The 15775-nt window shown below is 41.7% G+C and overlaps 1 protein-coding gene across 1 annotated transcript in view; it reads left to right on the forward strand.

The window, feature by feature from the left end:
* The first annotated feature begins 5242 nt into the window (after positions 1-5242).
* LOC134910086 (protein unc-93 homolog A-like) overlaps positions 5243-15775 on the forward strand; it is a 192227-nt gene continuing 181694 nt past the window's right edge. The window contains exon 1 of the mRNA XM_063917726.1: positions 5243-5425. Within this exon, the coding sequence (XP_063773796.1) occupies positions 5339-5425 (87 nt within the window). The 5' untranslated portion in view covers positions 5243-5338. The remainder of the gene's footprint in view (positions 5426-15775) is intronic.

Raw genomic sequence — 15775 nt, forward strand, 5'->3', positions numbered from 1 at the left:
CTCACTGACTACCTTTTTAAGCCCTGATATTCCTCCTTTTAAAATATCCAAATCTCACTTTAAGTATCTAGGTTAGGGGTGGGGAACCTTTTTTCTACCGAGGGCCATTTGGATATTTATAAAATCCTTCGGGGGCCATACAAAAATTCTCAACTTAAAAAATTACCCTGCCCCCCAGTAGGTCTGCCCCTTAGAGGCACTGTGTGTGCGCGCACCAAAATCATGGGTGTGGCCAATTAAAATGGGACTTGATACACATATGCCCCCAATAGTGCAGTGCCAGATCCACAATTGCCCCCACAGTGCCAGGTATAAAAATGCCCCCACAGTGCCAGGTATGCAAATGCCCCTCACAGTGCCAGGTATACAGATGCCCCCACAGTGCCAGGTATACAAATGCCCCCACAGTGCCAGGTATACAAATGCCCCTCACAGTGCCAGGTATACAGATGCCCCCACAGTGCCAGGTATACAGATGCCCCTCACAGTGCCAGGTATACAAATGCCCCCCACAGTGCCAGGTATACAAATGCCCCCCACAGTGCCAGGTATACAAATGCCCCTCACAGTGCCAGGTATACAAATGCCCCCCACAGTGCCAGGTATACAGATGCCCCCACAGTGCCAGGTATACAGATGCCCCCCACAGTGCCAGGTATACAGATGCCCCCCCACAGTGCCAGGTATACAGATGCCCTCACAGTGCCAGGTATACAAATGCCCCTCACAGTGCCAGGTATACAGATGCCCCCACAGTGCCAGGTATACAGATGCCCCCCACAGTGCCAGGTATACAGATGCCCCCCACAGTGCCAGGTATACAGATGCCCCCCCGCCCCCCTCCCGTGCTGCTTACCGCTGCTTCTTTCGGCGGGACACGGAGGAGAGTGCGGCTATGTTGGGCGGCGGCGTGTAGGACTTGAAACCAGCCGCCGGTTCGAGAACATTTAGAGCTCGCGGACTGGCAGCCGCTGCTCCTGATTGGCTGCCGGTCCGCGAGCTCTGATTGGTTCACGAACCGGCGGCTGGTTTCTAGTCCTACACGCCGCAGCCGCCATCCGCCGCGCTCTCCTCCTGAGTTCCTGTCCTGACAGCTGAGACACGCTGCCGCCGGACTGAGCGGCGGCGTGTCTCACAGAGAAGCGGGTGGGCCGGAGCAAACGGCTTCGCGGGCCTTATACGGCCCGCGGGCCGGAGGTTCCCCACCCCTGATTTAGTTAACTTGTATAAAATTAATTTTTCCCAGGCTATAGGTAATATAGCTTTGAAATTAGAAGCATGGAAGGACCTTCCACTATCTTTACTTGGTAGAATAGAAGTTATTAAAAGTGTTCTGTTCCCCAAAATATTTTATTACATACAGATGCTTCCGATTTCTCTCACACATTTTGATATTCTCAAACTTGAAGCTCTGTTTTCAAAATTTATATGGCGTGGTAAACGTCCAAGGATTGCTAAATTGAAGCTGAAATCTGCTAAAAAAGATGGAGGTTTCGGTTTCCTGGACTTAAAGGCCTACTCCCTGGCAGTACATTTCCGTTACATACTTGACTGGTTCCATAATGCTTCACTTTATACTGACTTAGAGTTAGAACAAGATATTTTTTCCCCATACTCGCCTGCTGCTTTAGTTCATTTACGCCCCTCTCAAATACCTCCAAAGATTAAAGACCACATTTTATTTAAGGACACCTTTTTAGCTTGGACCACTATTAACAAAAAGTGTCATAGAAATCCTTATTTTTCTCAGTTTGTTCCCTTTTGGGGCAACCCAGCTTTTCTGCCCTCATTACAAAACACTGCTTTTTTACTGTGGAAATCTAAGAATCTCGATTCGTTTAACAAGATTTTTGATCCTGGGGGCTCTATCTACTTGTTTTCAGAATTGTGCCATAAATTTGACCTCCCTAAACATAACATGTTCATGTACTTCCAGGTGCGTCACTTTGTATATTCTATCAGCTCCCCTTCTCATTCAGCCATGCCTAGGGGCTTAAAAACACTTCCTAATATTATTGATACTCTGCTTAAGTCTGTTTGTTTACGCCCTTATAAAGTGCAGTCCTTATATGCTGTTATGCTGACCTGCTCCCCCACTGTTCAATGGGATAATTTGTTATTAAAATGGAAAAGTGATATTCCAGCCCTGACGGATTTCGCTGAACTTACTGACCCTTGCTTACGATCCCTTAAATATCTGGGTTCAGCGTATCTACAAGAGGTACATCTGAGAACGATTCACAGGGCGTATATTACCCCGCTACAAATTAAACATATGACACCTAGTGAAACAGGGAACTGTATTAAATGCGGAGTTTCCTCTGCATCCTTTCTACATTGTATGTGGGAGTGCAGGAAAGTTAAACTTTTTTGGAATAAACTTTTAGTGTTTATTAACCAATTGTTTTCCATAAATGTCCAACCAGATCCACTAGCATGCTTGTGTTTAACTTTTAAGAATTGGAACCTAAAACAGAGGATTTGTCCCTTGCTTAGTGTTATACTCACACTTGGTAGAAAATGTATATTGATTCGGTGGGTTCAACGTTCTGTTCCTTCTATTACGGAGGTTAAACAAAAGCTCTTACAACTAATGTATTATGACTGGAGAACACTGTTGACATTATATTCCTCATTTGGACTCTGCAAATTCTGTTTAAAATGGAACTGTTTTATTGAATCTCTAGACCCTTCTACAAAAGCTCATGTTTTAAAAATGATAGACTGTAAAGTGGTGACATATAACCTGTATGTACAGGATTCTTGATTTAATTGAGTATCTTTAATGCCTATTTTGTATTTCTAACTTACGGTGATATTTTGAGATATCTCAAAGGCTAGCCTCCATTATCCCACTATTTTAGAGCCGCTAACACCCCATTCTCTCCCTTCCCTTACTTCCCCTATGTGTGTTCCCCTTGTCTTTCTTTTATCTCTTTCTTCTCTTTCCTTATCTATCTTAATTCAGTAATTAATACAGAGTCAGATTGTTCAAGGTTCATCAATAATTTTAATGGCCTTGTGACTGTTTTGTTATACAATTTCTTGTGATATAAGCTTGTGAATTTTTCTGACATGTACTGTTACGGTTTCAGTTGTCTATCATAAAAGCCTAATAAATCTATCTTTAAAAAAAAAAAAAACATACCACACAGTAGTAGTGCTACTTACTCATTATGCCACGCAGTAGTAGTGCCCCTTACTCATTATGCTACACAGTAGTAGTGCTCCTTACTCATTATGCCACACATTAGTAGTGCTCCTTACAGATTATGCCCACATTAGTAGTGCCCCTTACAGATTATGCCACACATTAGTAGTGTCCCTTACAGATTATGCCCATAGTAGTAGGGTCTCTTATCGATTATGCCAAACATTAGTAGTGACCCTTATAGATTATGCCCACAGTAGTGACCCTTACAGATTATGCCCACAGTAGTAGTGCCCCTTACACATTATGCTCACATGGTAGAACCCCTGATGGACCTGCTACCATATCAGACCATACATACATTAGAGATATAAATAAATTATTGTAACAATACATATATATATATATATATATATATTGGACACAGTTTGTTTTTAAAATCAGCCAGCTATTGTCTGTTTCTATTTTTTTCCTGATACAAAAAGGTGGAGATAATATCTGCATTGTACTTTAACTGAATAAATCCTTCCTGAATCAATGTGTCAACGTGTAAATAATAGTAGGAATTTTTTTAAAACAACAGGTTGTCCACACAACAGGTCCGTCCACACAAGTTGTTGACTACAAACAAATATAACATACTGGCATGCAGCTGGAGGACACAAAGGCACGTGGTTCCTCTTTTCAGTCTCCTCTCTTTTAGTCTCTTCCTATAAATATGGGCTGTGCTCAGCGGGCATCATGATATCATGTGGTGTATCAAAAGAAGTATGGATGGGAGTTATATCCCATGGTAGCGAGTGGCATAGTTACCTAGTATAGCTAGTGACTGTCACTAGATCACGCCTGATCACAGCTGGCAGTGGACCTGGACAGAACCACTATGTAATTCTACCCCCTGGCTGCAGTAGGCACCTCCAAGCAGTGTACCTCCTCAGCCAGGGCTATTGGCGAGTGCCATCCTTTTCAAGGGGTAATATGCCCCTGCATCAGATCAAAGAGATCACCTAAAAAGACACATTTTGTGTGTGGGATTATTTTTACCCAAATCCTCATGACATTTGTGAAGACATCTGCTCCATTTGTGAGGCCAATATTAGTAGAGATAGGGATGTTAGCCATCTATGCACTTCCTCCATGTTACGTCATTTGCAGCAAGTTCATGAAATTTATTTTACAAGATTAGAATGAAATTAACACCCTCATTATCAACTTCCTCACTAGTGACCAGAGGTAGTCATTCCAAAAAATTGTTTTGTGGGGCCCCAAACAAAGCAAGCACTTCAGCCACAAAATTGTCAGTTCCTGTCACTGAAGTGCTTGGTTTGTTAAAATGTGCATGTCCTTTTTAAAATCCCATATAAGAGTGGGTGGGAGGGCCCAAGGACAATTTCATCTTTCACCACCTTCTTTCCTACCACTGCTGTGTGGCAATGTTTCATAGATAATAAACTGTTGCGTGTTTGTGCCGCTGCTCTGTCAGTTAGTAGCCAGTCAGCTCGCTGAAGTATTTGGTCTAAAATGGATGAAAGCAATATTATGAGCTGTGAGATGTTCAAAACTGACTTGAAATTACAGGAAAATTAATATTATTGAGGTTAATAATACCGTAGGAACAAAACAGGCCCAAATTATGTGACTTTAGCTGTTTTTTCTGAATTTAAAAAAAATACAGATCCAAAAGCAACATACACAAGGGCGGTTTTGACAAAACTAAGTATAGATCCAAAACACAAAGGAGATACAGATCCAAACCCAAAACCCATGATTTGGGCCGGCGAACTTCCCTAGAACTGTGCTGTAGGTTTTGGCAATCTGCTGCACTCTCATTTATTCTATGACTGCACTTAATAATAATGCAAATTGTAATTATGTCACTTCTCCTGTTGTTCCTGAGTCTGATAATGGTAACCTGAAAACAAATAACATATCAGTTCAATTACCTAATTAAGGTAACAAAACAAGGATTGCTGGATAAACTGATAATGGCTGTAATCAAATGCTCTGTTGCTTATTATTGCTGTGCAACAAGTGAATGAGTAACCATTCTAAATAACATCTATCTTCACTTGTTAAAGTTCAAAGTATTAACACATGGCTAACTCAACACTGTCTGCCTTGTAGATGTATAGTATGTTACATTTAAGAAAGAAAGGAAAGGAAATCATTAGCAAGTGAACCAGAAAAATGGACAGATACCTTAAGAACATTCTTGTTGTGTCCTTTGGATTTTTACTATTATTTACAGCATATGGAGGGCTTCAAAGTTTGCAGGTAAGTGATGGTACGTTATCTTGATTATAGTAATGAGCATACTGTATATAGATGCTGCTTTTACATAAATCGAAAAAAGATCATAATTAAAAATGACACAAATATTTATGAATCACAAAAAGGAGCAACTTGCACCTTGGGAAAACCATGTCACACTGCAGATGGGGTATATTTTAAATATGCAGAGAAATATATACTGTATTTAGGAGGAGTGTATCCTACCTTAATTCTAAGTTTTAGTATAAAAAAAAAAAGCTACCCGGTATTTATTCACTACATGAATAGAAATAGAAACATAGAATGTGACGGCAGATAAGCACCACCAGGCACATCTAGTCTGCCCCTTTTTTAAATATATTTTTACCTCAAACCTTAATCCTTATTTCTTTTTAAGGATATCCTTATGTCTATCCAATGCATGATTAAATTGTTGCACTGTCTTAGCCTCTACCACCTCTGATGTGAGGCCATTCCACTTGTCCACTGCCCTTTCTGTGAAGTAATTTTTTATTAAATTTCTCCTGAACCTACCTCCCTCCAGTCTCGGTGCAGTACTAATGCAATCAGTATTTTCCCTGCGTGTAAAACAATAACTGTCCCCTTGCATTGCAGCATGGTTTGTTCCAGGTGCAAATTGCTGACTGAATTACTGTACATTCATCATGTTTATTTTATTAATTTGCTCTGATTTTAAAATTTAATTCGTGAAATTGATACCTGCTATCGAAATCCACTACTGAAATTGTTTCGCATACAAGAATCACCTGTCAGGTCATGTTTTCCTAGTGAGTATGAATGTGACTTTAAATCCAATGAATGATATTTGTATATCTAGGGGGAATTCAATTGTTTTCTTGTGCCCACAGCTCCTGTTAAAAATGACTGTTAATATTCAATTGTTAGTGCTGCTGGTGCTGTGAGCTCCCATCATTTATCGCACATGTCACACCCAATAGCACCATGACCAATCTATTTGGAAAACTGCACACATGGCAGTTTGGGCACCCAGAAGCAATGTGCATCCACAAGGAATAGATCCCGGTCACTTTAAATGCAATGCAAAACAACTGAATTTCCACCATAGAGCACAACGTATGCTGTCTACTATCCACTGTATTCTATATAAACCATAACTTTCATGACTGTGACACAATTACCATGATACTTTTACAGATATAATTTTCCTCATTAAATTCAGATGTCTAAATAGTTTCTATGGTATCTCAGTTTTCACTACATACTGGGGCAGATGTATTAAGCCTGGAAAAGTGATAAAGAAGTGATAAAGCAGTGATAAATGGAAGATAATAACACACCAGTCAATCATAAGGGTTTGAAAAATTACAATTAGGAGCTGATTGGCTGATGCATTATCACCTTCCACTTATCACTTCTTTATCACTTCTCCAGGCTAAATACATCTGCCTGATAGAAACTTGAATAACAAATATACCTAGAATAATTTGTTTCAAAATGTTTGCATAGGCTACTCCTTGTAAGGTACAAACACATGTAAAGAAGAAAACAGAAAGAGAAAGCATTCCTATAATGTAGCACTATATATACCTGGCATCCGAAGTGCCGGAATCCCGATACCATCCCATATAGATTTACAGAAAGACAGACTGATACCGTATATACTCGAGTATAAGTCGACTGAATATAAGCCGAGGTACCTAATTTTACCACAAAAACCTGGAAAAACGTATTGACTCGAGTATAAGCCTAGGGTGGGAAATGCAGCTCTAGCCGTACACAGCCCTCATACTGTCAGATATGCCCCCACAGTGTCAGATATGCCCTCATAGTGTCAGATATGCCCCCACAGTGCCAGATATGCCCTCACACTGCCAGATATGCCCTCACACTGCCAGAAATGCCCTCATAGTGCCAGATGTTCCCTCATACTGCCAGATATGCCCCCACAGTGCCAGATATGCCCTCATAGTGCCAGATGGTCCCTCATACTGCCAGATATGCATACCCCCTCAGTGCCAGATATGCCCTCACACTGCCAGATATACCCCCACAGTGCCAGATATGCCCCCACAGTGCCAGATATGCCCTCATACTGCCAGATATGCATGCCCCCTCAGTGCCAGATATGCCTTCACACTGCCAGATATGCCCCCCACAGTGCCAGATATGCCCTCATACTGCCAGATATGCATGCCCCCTCAGTGCCAGATATGCCCTCACACTGCCAGATATGTCCCCACACAGTGCCAGTTATACCCCCACAGTGCTAGATATGCCCTCATACTGCCAGTTATGCATGCCCCCTCAGTGCCACATATGCTCCCCCAAGTGCCAAATATGCTCCCCCAGTGCCTGCTATAACTTACCTTCCACCGCTCCCGCGTTGTCTTGTGAAGGAGGGACACGGAGGGCAAACTACTGAGGAGGAAAGGGATCTAGGAGTCACTATTTCAGATGACTTAAAGGCAGGTAAGCAATGTAACAAAGCAATGAGGAAGGCTAGTCAGATGCTTGGCTGCATTGGGAGAGGAATCAGCAGCAGAAAGAAAGAAGTAATAATGCCACTGTATAGGTCATTGGTACAGCCTCATCTAGAATACTGTGTTCAATTCTGGAGGCCATATCTTCAAAATGATATTAATACATTAGAGACTGTACAAAGAAGGGCAACTAAAATGGTGCATGGCCTACATCACAAAACATACCCAGAAAGACTAAGAAATCTCAATATGTATAGTTTGGAGCAGAGAAGGGAAAGGGGGGACATGATAGAAACTTTCAAATATATCAAGGGTTTTAACAAAGTCCAGGAGGGAAACATTCTCCAAATGAAGAGAAGCAATAGGACACGAGGACATGCACTGAGACTGGAGGGGGGGAGGTTCAGGGGACATTTGCGGAAAAATTACTTCACAGAAAGGGTAGTGGACAAGTGGAATAGCTTCCCATCGGAGGTGGTAGAGGCTGACAGTAGAGCAATTTAAACATGCATGGGATAGACATAAGGATATCCTTACAAAGAAATAAGGATCAATTAAGGTTAGAGATAAAAAAAAAAAAGGGGCAGACTAGATGGGCCAAGTGGTTCTTATCTGCCGACAAATTCTATGTTTCTAAGTTTCCATGTTTCTCCTGTGTCCCTCCTGCGTCTTCGGCGGCCGTGGCGGGTCTGATAAATGAAGTACTGGTTCGTGAGCCAATCAGAGCTCACGAACAGGTACTTCCTTTAATAGACCCGCCACTGCCGCCGGAGACGCAGGAGGGACACAGGAGAGGCGTACGCTGTGCCCTCCGTGTCCCTCTTTTCCACTGCACTGCACTGCCACCAGCCCTGACTCGAGTTTAAGACGAGGGGGCTTTTTCAGAACAAAAAAAAAGTGCTAAAAAAGTGCTGAAAAAGTCGGCTTACACTCCAGTATATACGGTATATATATATATATATATATATATGTTTGCAAGAGATTGAAGGCTGTGCAATCGATGTTTAGCGTCCTTAATAATCCATAAAATCCATGTAAATTATTGATGCTGGTGCAGGCACTTCTGAACGGTGTAACCACACTGTTAATATGAACTGCAAAAGAATGATGAAGGCGCACTCAGTGAATCATGATTAAAACAGATTTACTGAAAATAACAAGCTCACATACATCAAGGTAAGAAATAACCGGCTCATAGGATTCGACCCAGCTGTATCACGTATCACTCTCAGCGGTCCGATTCTCAGGTTGCCGGCATGTGATAAATCTCAAGTCCGCGTCTTAGCTTGCAGGACCAGTGTTCACAGTTGAAGCAACAATATGACTTCGTCAGGGGGTGTGACGAAGTCATATTGTGACGAAACGCGTTGGGCGTGGCCTAAACCAAGACGTGTTTGCTTCAACTGTGAACACTGGTCCTGCAAGCTAAGACGCGGACTTGAGATTTATCACATGCCGGCAACCTGAGAATCGGACCGCTGAGAGTGATACGTGATACAGCTGGGTCGAATCCTATGAGCCGGTTATTTCTTACCTTGATGTATGTGAGCTTGTTATTTTCAGTAAATCTGTTTTAATCATGATTCACTGAGTGCGCCTTCATCATTCTTTTGCAATATATATATATATATATATATATATATATATATATATTAGGAGCAAGAAAAAAGTACTACGCCACTAGTGAAAATATCAACACTAACAAATGATCAATAAAGTATAACAGCTGCCTAATAACACTCCCTATATATAAGGTTTCTGCTGGGCCCCAAGGGTACAGGGATGGTAAATCCCTGATGAAATTGGATCTATAAAAAAGGGGGGGGGGATAGGAGGTAGCGACCAATGATGTCTAATATGAAATATCAAAAGCATATATAATATATGATAAATAATTTAATCACAATATTAACAATACAATACTTTTTTATAAAAATGGGATAAAAAGCATATACACAATAAATACAAGTAAAGTGCAGGATATTTAAAAAGAGGTAATTCTTATCTGAATCAGAGGTCAGTATCAATTGCCCAACGTGTTTCGTCACACAGACTTCATCAACGTTTTGGGGGTTACACCCCTTTTTCAAGACATACCAGGGTCCTGGTATGTCTTAAAAAAAGGGGTGCAACCCTCGAAGGGTTGATGATAACAAAGACCAGTTTTTGCATCCATTAAGCTGCCTCCTGAGTGCCATCATTTATCCTCTCTTGGTGATGTATATGATTATTTTGGCTAAAGGCACCGGGCCATTTTTTGCTGATTGATGAGTGCTGGATGAATTGGAATATATATATATATATATATATATATATACACAGTATATATATATATAAACAGAAAATTCAGCACTCACCATAGCAAGCTCACTTATACTCACAACATCAATAAATAAATGATGGGGGTTTGGTTAGTGAGTGTTGAATTTTCTGTTAGTATATATTTAAGTAGGTGGCCATGGGCTACATGCACCCCACCCTATGAGTGATGAGTGCAGACATTGCACCCCGCTTCTGGGGTGGCGAGTGCTGTGGTTTTATATTTGTTTGTATAAATATACATATATATATATATATATATATATATATATTCAACACAAAGCCTGGCACTCCCCAAGCATACTTCCAACTGCAGCCGGTGCCCTCATAGAAATGTAAACATATATAGCAAAGATACGGCACTCCAGGCTTAAATGATTCACCACAAGCAAGTAAATACTTTTCCAGCAACGTTTCAGTAGTCGCACCTACTGTCGTCAGGCTTTATTACAAGATTAAAATAGTGTACATACCTTTATACTGTCACCCCCCGTGTGAATTCCCGCCGACTCGTGCCGGGACTCCTCGCCCGCTGAGCCGCATAGCGTCTGACGTCATCGTCAAGCGACGGCGCCGTGAAACAAACACACCATCACCATAGCAACCAAGAAGCGTGCAGTGTAACATACGAGGTTAACTGTAACAATGTAATGACAATAAAATAAGAGTATATTATCCTATATATTCATTTCACAAGTTGTTAAAAAACTTATATATATCCTTGTTAACTTACTTTGATAAATATTAAGTCTTAAAGCAACAGAACCTCTCAATGGTTAACACTTTCAGCTATTACCCACTCTGTTATTATTTTAGGAAACATGCATATGAGAAATTTTCATTGAGGCCTTTGGGATATATTACATCTAAACGCAATACCCATCTTGTTTCTAATTGCAACAATCTTGCGCCTCTGTTGCCTCCTCTCATGTCTCCCACCACACAGTCTATCATTCTATATCTAATACTGTGTAGCGGATGTTTATTTTGGGCAAAATGCCGGGCTACAGGCTGTTCGCTATCACCTGTGTCCGAGGCATTACGGATGGCTGACCTGTGAGCTGACATTCTTTCCTTAAATTTTCGTTCGGTCGTGCCGATGTAGCTCAGGCCACATGGGCAAATAATTTGGTATATTACAAAACTCGAATTACAGGTTAGCTGATGTTTAATGGAGATTCTTTGTCCCGTATGTGGATGGTTAAAAGAATCTCCTGTCAGAAGATATTGGCAAGTGACACAAGCACATTTGATGTTACCTAATTTTACTGTCATCGACAAAAAAGTTGTTTTTTTAGAGGAGTCTCGCTTTAATTTTGCCACATCTGTTTTTACAAGTAAATCCCGCAAGTTTTGTCCTCGCGAATAACAGGGCATTAATTTGGTATCACTAAGATGTAACATATTGTCTGAACTTACAATCGACCAATGTTTTTTGGATATAGAATTAATATGCGTAGAATTAACATTATATTTATTAACCAATGGTAAAACTGGCCTATCTGCCCTGGTTTTCTTAGTTGTATTTAATAATGTGTCTCTATTGAGGGCCATAACTCTGTCTTTTGAACTTTTTAGACTTTTTCTAGAGTAACCTCTATCTACCAACTTGTCTATTAGACTATCTATCTGTTGTTCTGCCGTCTCCTTATTGCTGTTAATGCGTCTAATTCTAACCATTTGAGAGTACGGGAGACCTCTCATCATTGATTTTGGATGACAACTCCTAGCATGAAGTAGTTGTTGTCTATCAGTTGGCTTCATATAAACAGTAGTGGTAAGTGTAGAATTTTTAATCTGAATATTCACATCCAAAAAATGAATAGCCTGCTGATTCATACAATAGGTGAATTTGATGGGTCCCTCTGTGGCATTGTACTCCATGATAATGTTCTCCAATACTGTATGGTTACCTTTCCACACGATGATTAAATCATCTATGTACCTGTTAAACAGTAACGCCTGTGCTGTAAACAGTGGGTTGTTATAAAACAGATCCTCTTCCACCCCAAACATCACTATGTTAGCGTACACTGGAGCCACAGAAGAACCCATTGCACACCCCTTAACTTGCAAGTAGAATTGTTTGTTATATAAGAAGAAATTCATTGTCAGAATGAATTCTAACAACTGTAATATCACATCTACCTTGGCCAAAGTAAATGTGTTTTTCTTCAACAAAAATCTTTTAACAGCATTTAATCCAAACTCGTGTGGAATCGATGTGTACAAACTTACTACATCTACTGTAATTAACCATGTGTCATCTGGAATTAAAGTTAATCCGTTTAAATTATTAAGTAAGCTGGTTGTGTCTAGCAGAAAACTTGGTTCGTTCCGAATTAACGGCTGCAATAGAGAGTCCAACAGACAAGCTGTCGGTTGCAATAACGACCCTCTGGCCGACACAATTGGGCGGCCCGGTGGAGGATCCAACCCTTTGTGGATCTTAGGAATCAAATAAAAAATTGGTACCAATGGATACTCGGGAATAAGAATCTTAAATATATCTTCTGATATTAAATCTACCGTTAATGCTTGTTGTAAAATAACTTCCAATCTCTTTTTACAAACATTTGTAGGGTTAGATTGCAGTTTTGTATACACCTGTAAATCAGACAATTGTTTAAGAGCCTCCTTGTTATAATCAGTGAAGTCCTGGAGGACAATTGCTCCCCCCTTATCAACTGACCGAATTATCAGATTATGATTGTTGGATAATGATTTCAACGCCTGTCTTTCTTGTAAGGTTAGATTAGGATGCTTGGAACTGTCATTATTGGTGACAGCTTCCACATCCTTTTCCAGCAATGTCATAAAAGTTTTGATACTAGGGTTATATGATATTGGTTCAAATGAAGATTTTGGGACAAATGATCTTAGTTGTTTAGGAATTGGATTTTCTTCTCCTCCTGATTGTCCTTTGTCTTTGAAATGTTCCTTCAGCTTGATTTTTCTCTGCAAAGAATGTTTCTCTATATTCCATTGTAGTGGATCAAATTGTACTGAGGGAATAAAAGATAGACCTTTATTAAGCAAACTGATTTCTGTCGGTGTCAGTTCATGAGAAAACAAATTGACTATGTTGTCTTTTTGGCTGCTGGAGGACGTCCTGCTCTTCCTCTGCCTTTCGTTTTGCCGACTTCTCCTGGTGCGCCATCTTTGTCTGGGAATCTTCCTCCCCGTGTTTTCACACCTAAAGGGGCAGCGGCCTTATTAGATCTATCAGTATCGCTGTTGGTCTCTTGTGATGACTCTGTGTCAAACCTAGCAAAGGTTCTCCGATCTCTGCTGAAGAATGGTCGTCTCCTCCCCTCAGGTCTAGTGTCTGAGAGCCATCTATATACAGAATGTTTTTCATAGTCCTGTTCCACCTTTTTGAGTTTCTCTTGTTTAAAGGCTATCAATTCCCTCTTGTATTGGGACACTTGTTGTTGGATCTTTTCCATCCAATTTTCCTCCTTGTCGGCTATAAGTGCCGAAGTGTGCACCAATTCATAAGCTGATATCTTGTTTTTGATTACTTCCATTTCTTTCTTGGACTGCTCTATGACCAGAAGTATTAGATCTAATGAGCATTTGTTTAGTATAGCCGTCCAGCGTCGACAAAATTGAACATCATAGCGTCCAATAGTAGGACAATTCCTAACCCGAAACCCTCGGGGAATTTTCTTCATCTTATAATAATCACTGAGTGATAATCCGTGAAGATAGAAGTCTACTTCTTTCTTTTTTAATTTAAGTAGTTCTTTAAAGATATGTTCTACTGGCATGGCTTCCGCTTCGTCATTGATACCTTTATCACATAATATTCCCTCTGCTTCTGATTCAGAGAAAGTCAACGTGTCACCCACAGGGAATTTGAAGTGTCCAAATTGATCATCCGCTTGCTCCATGTTAACAGTAGGGTAAATATCACCCCGCAGTGTAATCACAGTACTGCCTGTAACTGAGACCTCCTATAGAGCACTGCACAAAAACACTTGGCTGTGTGACTGTTAAAAACAACAAGTTCTAGATAATCCAGAACCACAGGAATTGCCCGGTAACAGAAAATTCTTTCAATAGCTGGGTGCCTTGACAGGAAATCAACTCTATTCAGTGATGATTCCAAATATATTCAACACAAAGCCTGGCACTCCCCAAGCATACTTCCAACTGCAGCCGGTGCCCTCATAGAAATGTAAACATATATAGCAAAGATGCGGCACTCCAGGCTTAAATGATTCACCACAAGCAAGTAAATACTTTTCCAGCAACGTTTCAGTAGTCGCACCTACTGTCGTCAGGCTTTATTACAAGATTAAAATAGTGTACATACCTTTATACTGTCACCCCCCGTGTGAATTCCCGCCGACTCGTGCCGGGACTCCTCGCCCGCTGAGCCGCATAGCGTCTGACGTCATCGTCAAGCGACGGCGCCGTGAAACAAACACACCATCACCATAGCAACCAAGAAGCGTGCAGTGTAACATACAAAGGTATGTACACTATTTTAATCTTGTAATAAAGCCTGATGACTGTTATGATTCCAGCACTCTGGTCTGAGGAGGTCCTATTGCAAGGACCGGAGCACTGGAACGTAATGCTGGGGAAGGAAGCGGGAATAGAAAGTAGCCCCTGGCGCCCTAACTCCGTTGTCTCGCCTGTGCTGTCAGAAATCCCCTGCGAGACTATGGTTGCTTGAGCCCATGGCAGCCGCGTTTGAAGGGCGGATTATGTCTGCCCAACTCCGATGCCCCCTCAGGTCTTAATGGGAGACAAAGGGAAATCCGAGACAGGATGATAACAAGGGGCCCTCTGACTAAACAACCAGACCAGGGGCTACAAGCTAACTGACAAAAGCTGAGGTATGTGCGGAAACCCGCCAGGGAAAAGGACAACCAAAATCCACTAGTCCGTTACGCCTACCCAACACCGCTGGATACCAGAGTGGATCTGTGGGAGCGGAATCCTCCGCAAAAGCTCCGAAACACAAATAATAAATAATAAATGATAAAGCGGCCAAGCCGCAACACACGGCTATGCCGTGACTCACGAACACCACTGGATGTTCAAAGGTGCTCAGTCAGGACTCCAGGAACAGATGACGACTTCCGAGTACTGGACAACTGAGAACAGGAACGACCGGATACAGCAGGACTGGAAACACTCTCAGCAAACAGATACAGCATGCAAGAAGCTATTACCGGCGTCTGTGAGAAGCCCAGGAAGTGTATTTAACAGGGAGTCCTCCAATCAGCTGTTTAGAGGCTGATTGGATTAGATGCCATACAGCTGCCTAGCTGCATGGCCAGGAAACAGGTGTCCTATTAATTAAAATGGACCCAGCAACGGGGAACGCGGTCCGTCAGTGGCGTCCCCGTTGCTAGGGTCCGTGCGGCTCCGTGCGCCCGGCGTCTAGCGTTGCCAGGGATCCGGCGGCTGTACGCGCACGGCGTCCCTGGTTGCTAGGCGCCGGGCCGCACCGACGAGCGGACCCCGGCGCCTAACAGTACCCCCCCCTTGAGGAGGGGTCAAGGAACCCCTAAAGCCAGGTTTCCGAGGAAATTCCCGAAAAAATGCCCTCTTG

The sequence above is a fragment of the Pseudophryne corroboree genome, chromosome 4, assembly GCF_028390025.1.
Source record: "Pseudophryne corroboree isolate aPseCor3 chromosome 4, aPseCor3.hap2, whole genome shotgun sequence".
In the NCBI taxonomy this organism is placed as follows: domain Eukaryota; kingdom Metazoa; phylum Chordata; class Amphibia; order Anura; family Myobatrachidae; genus Pseudophryne; species Pseudophryne corroboree.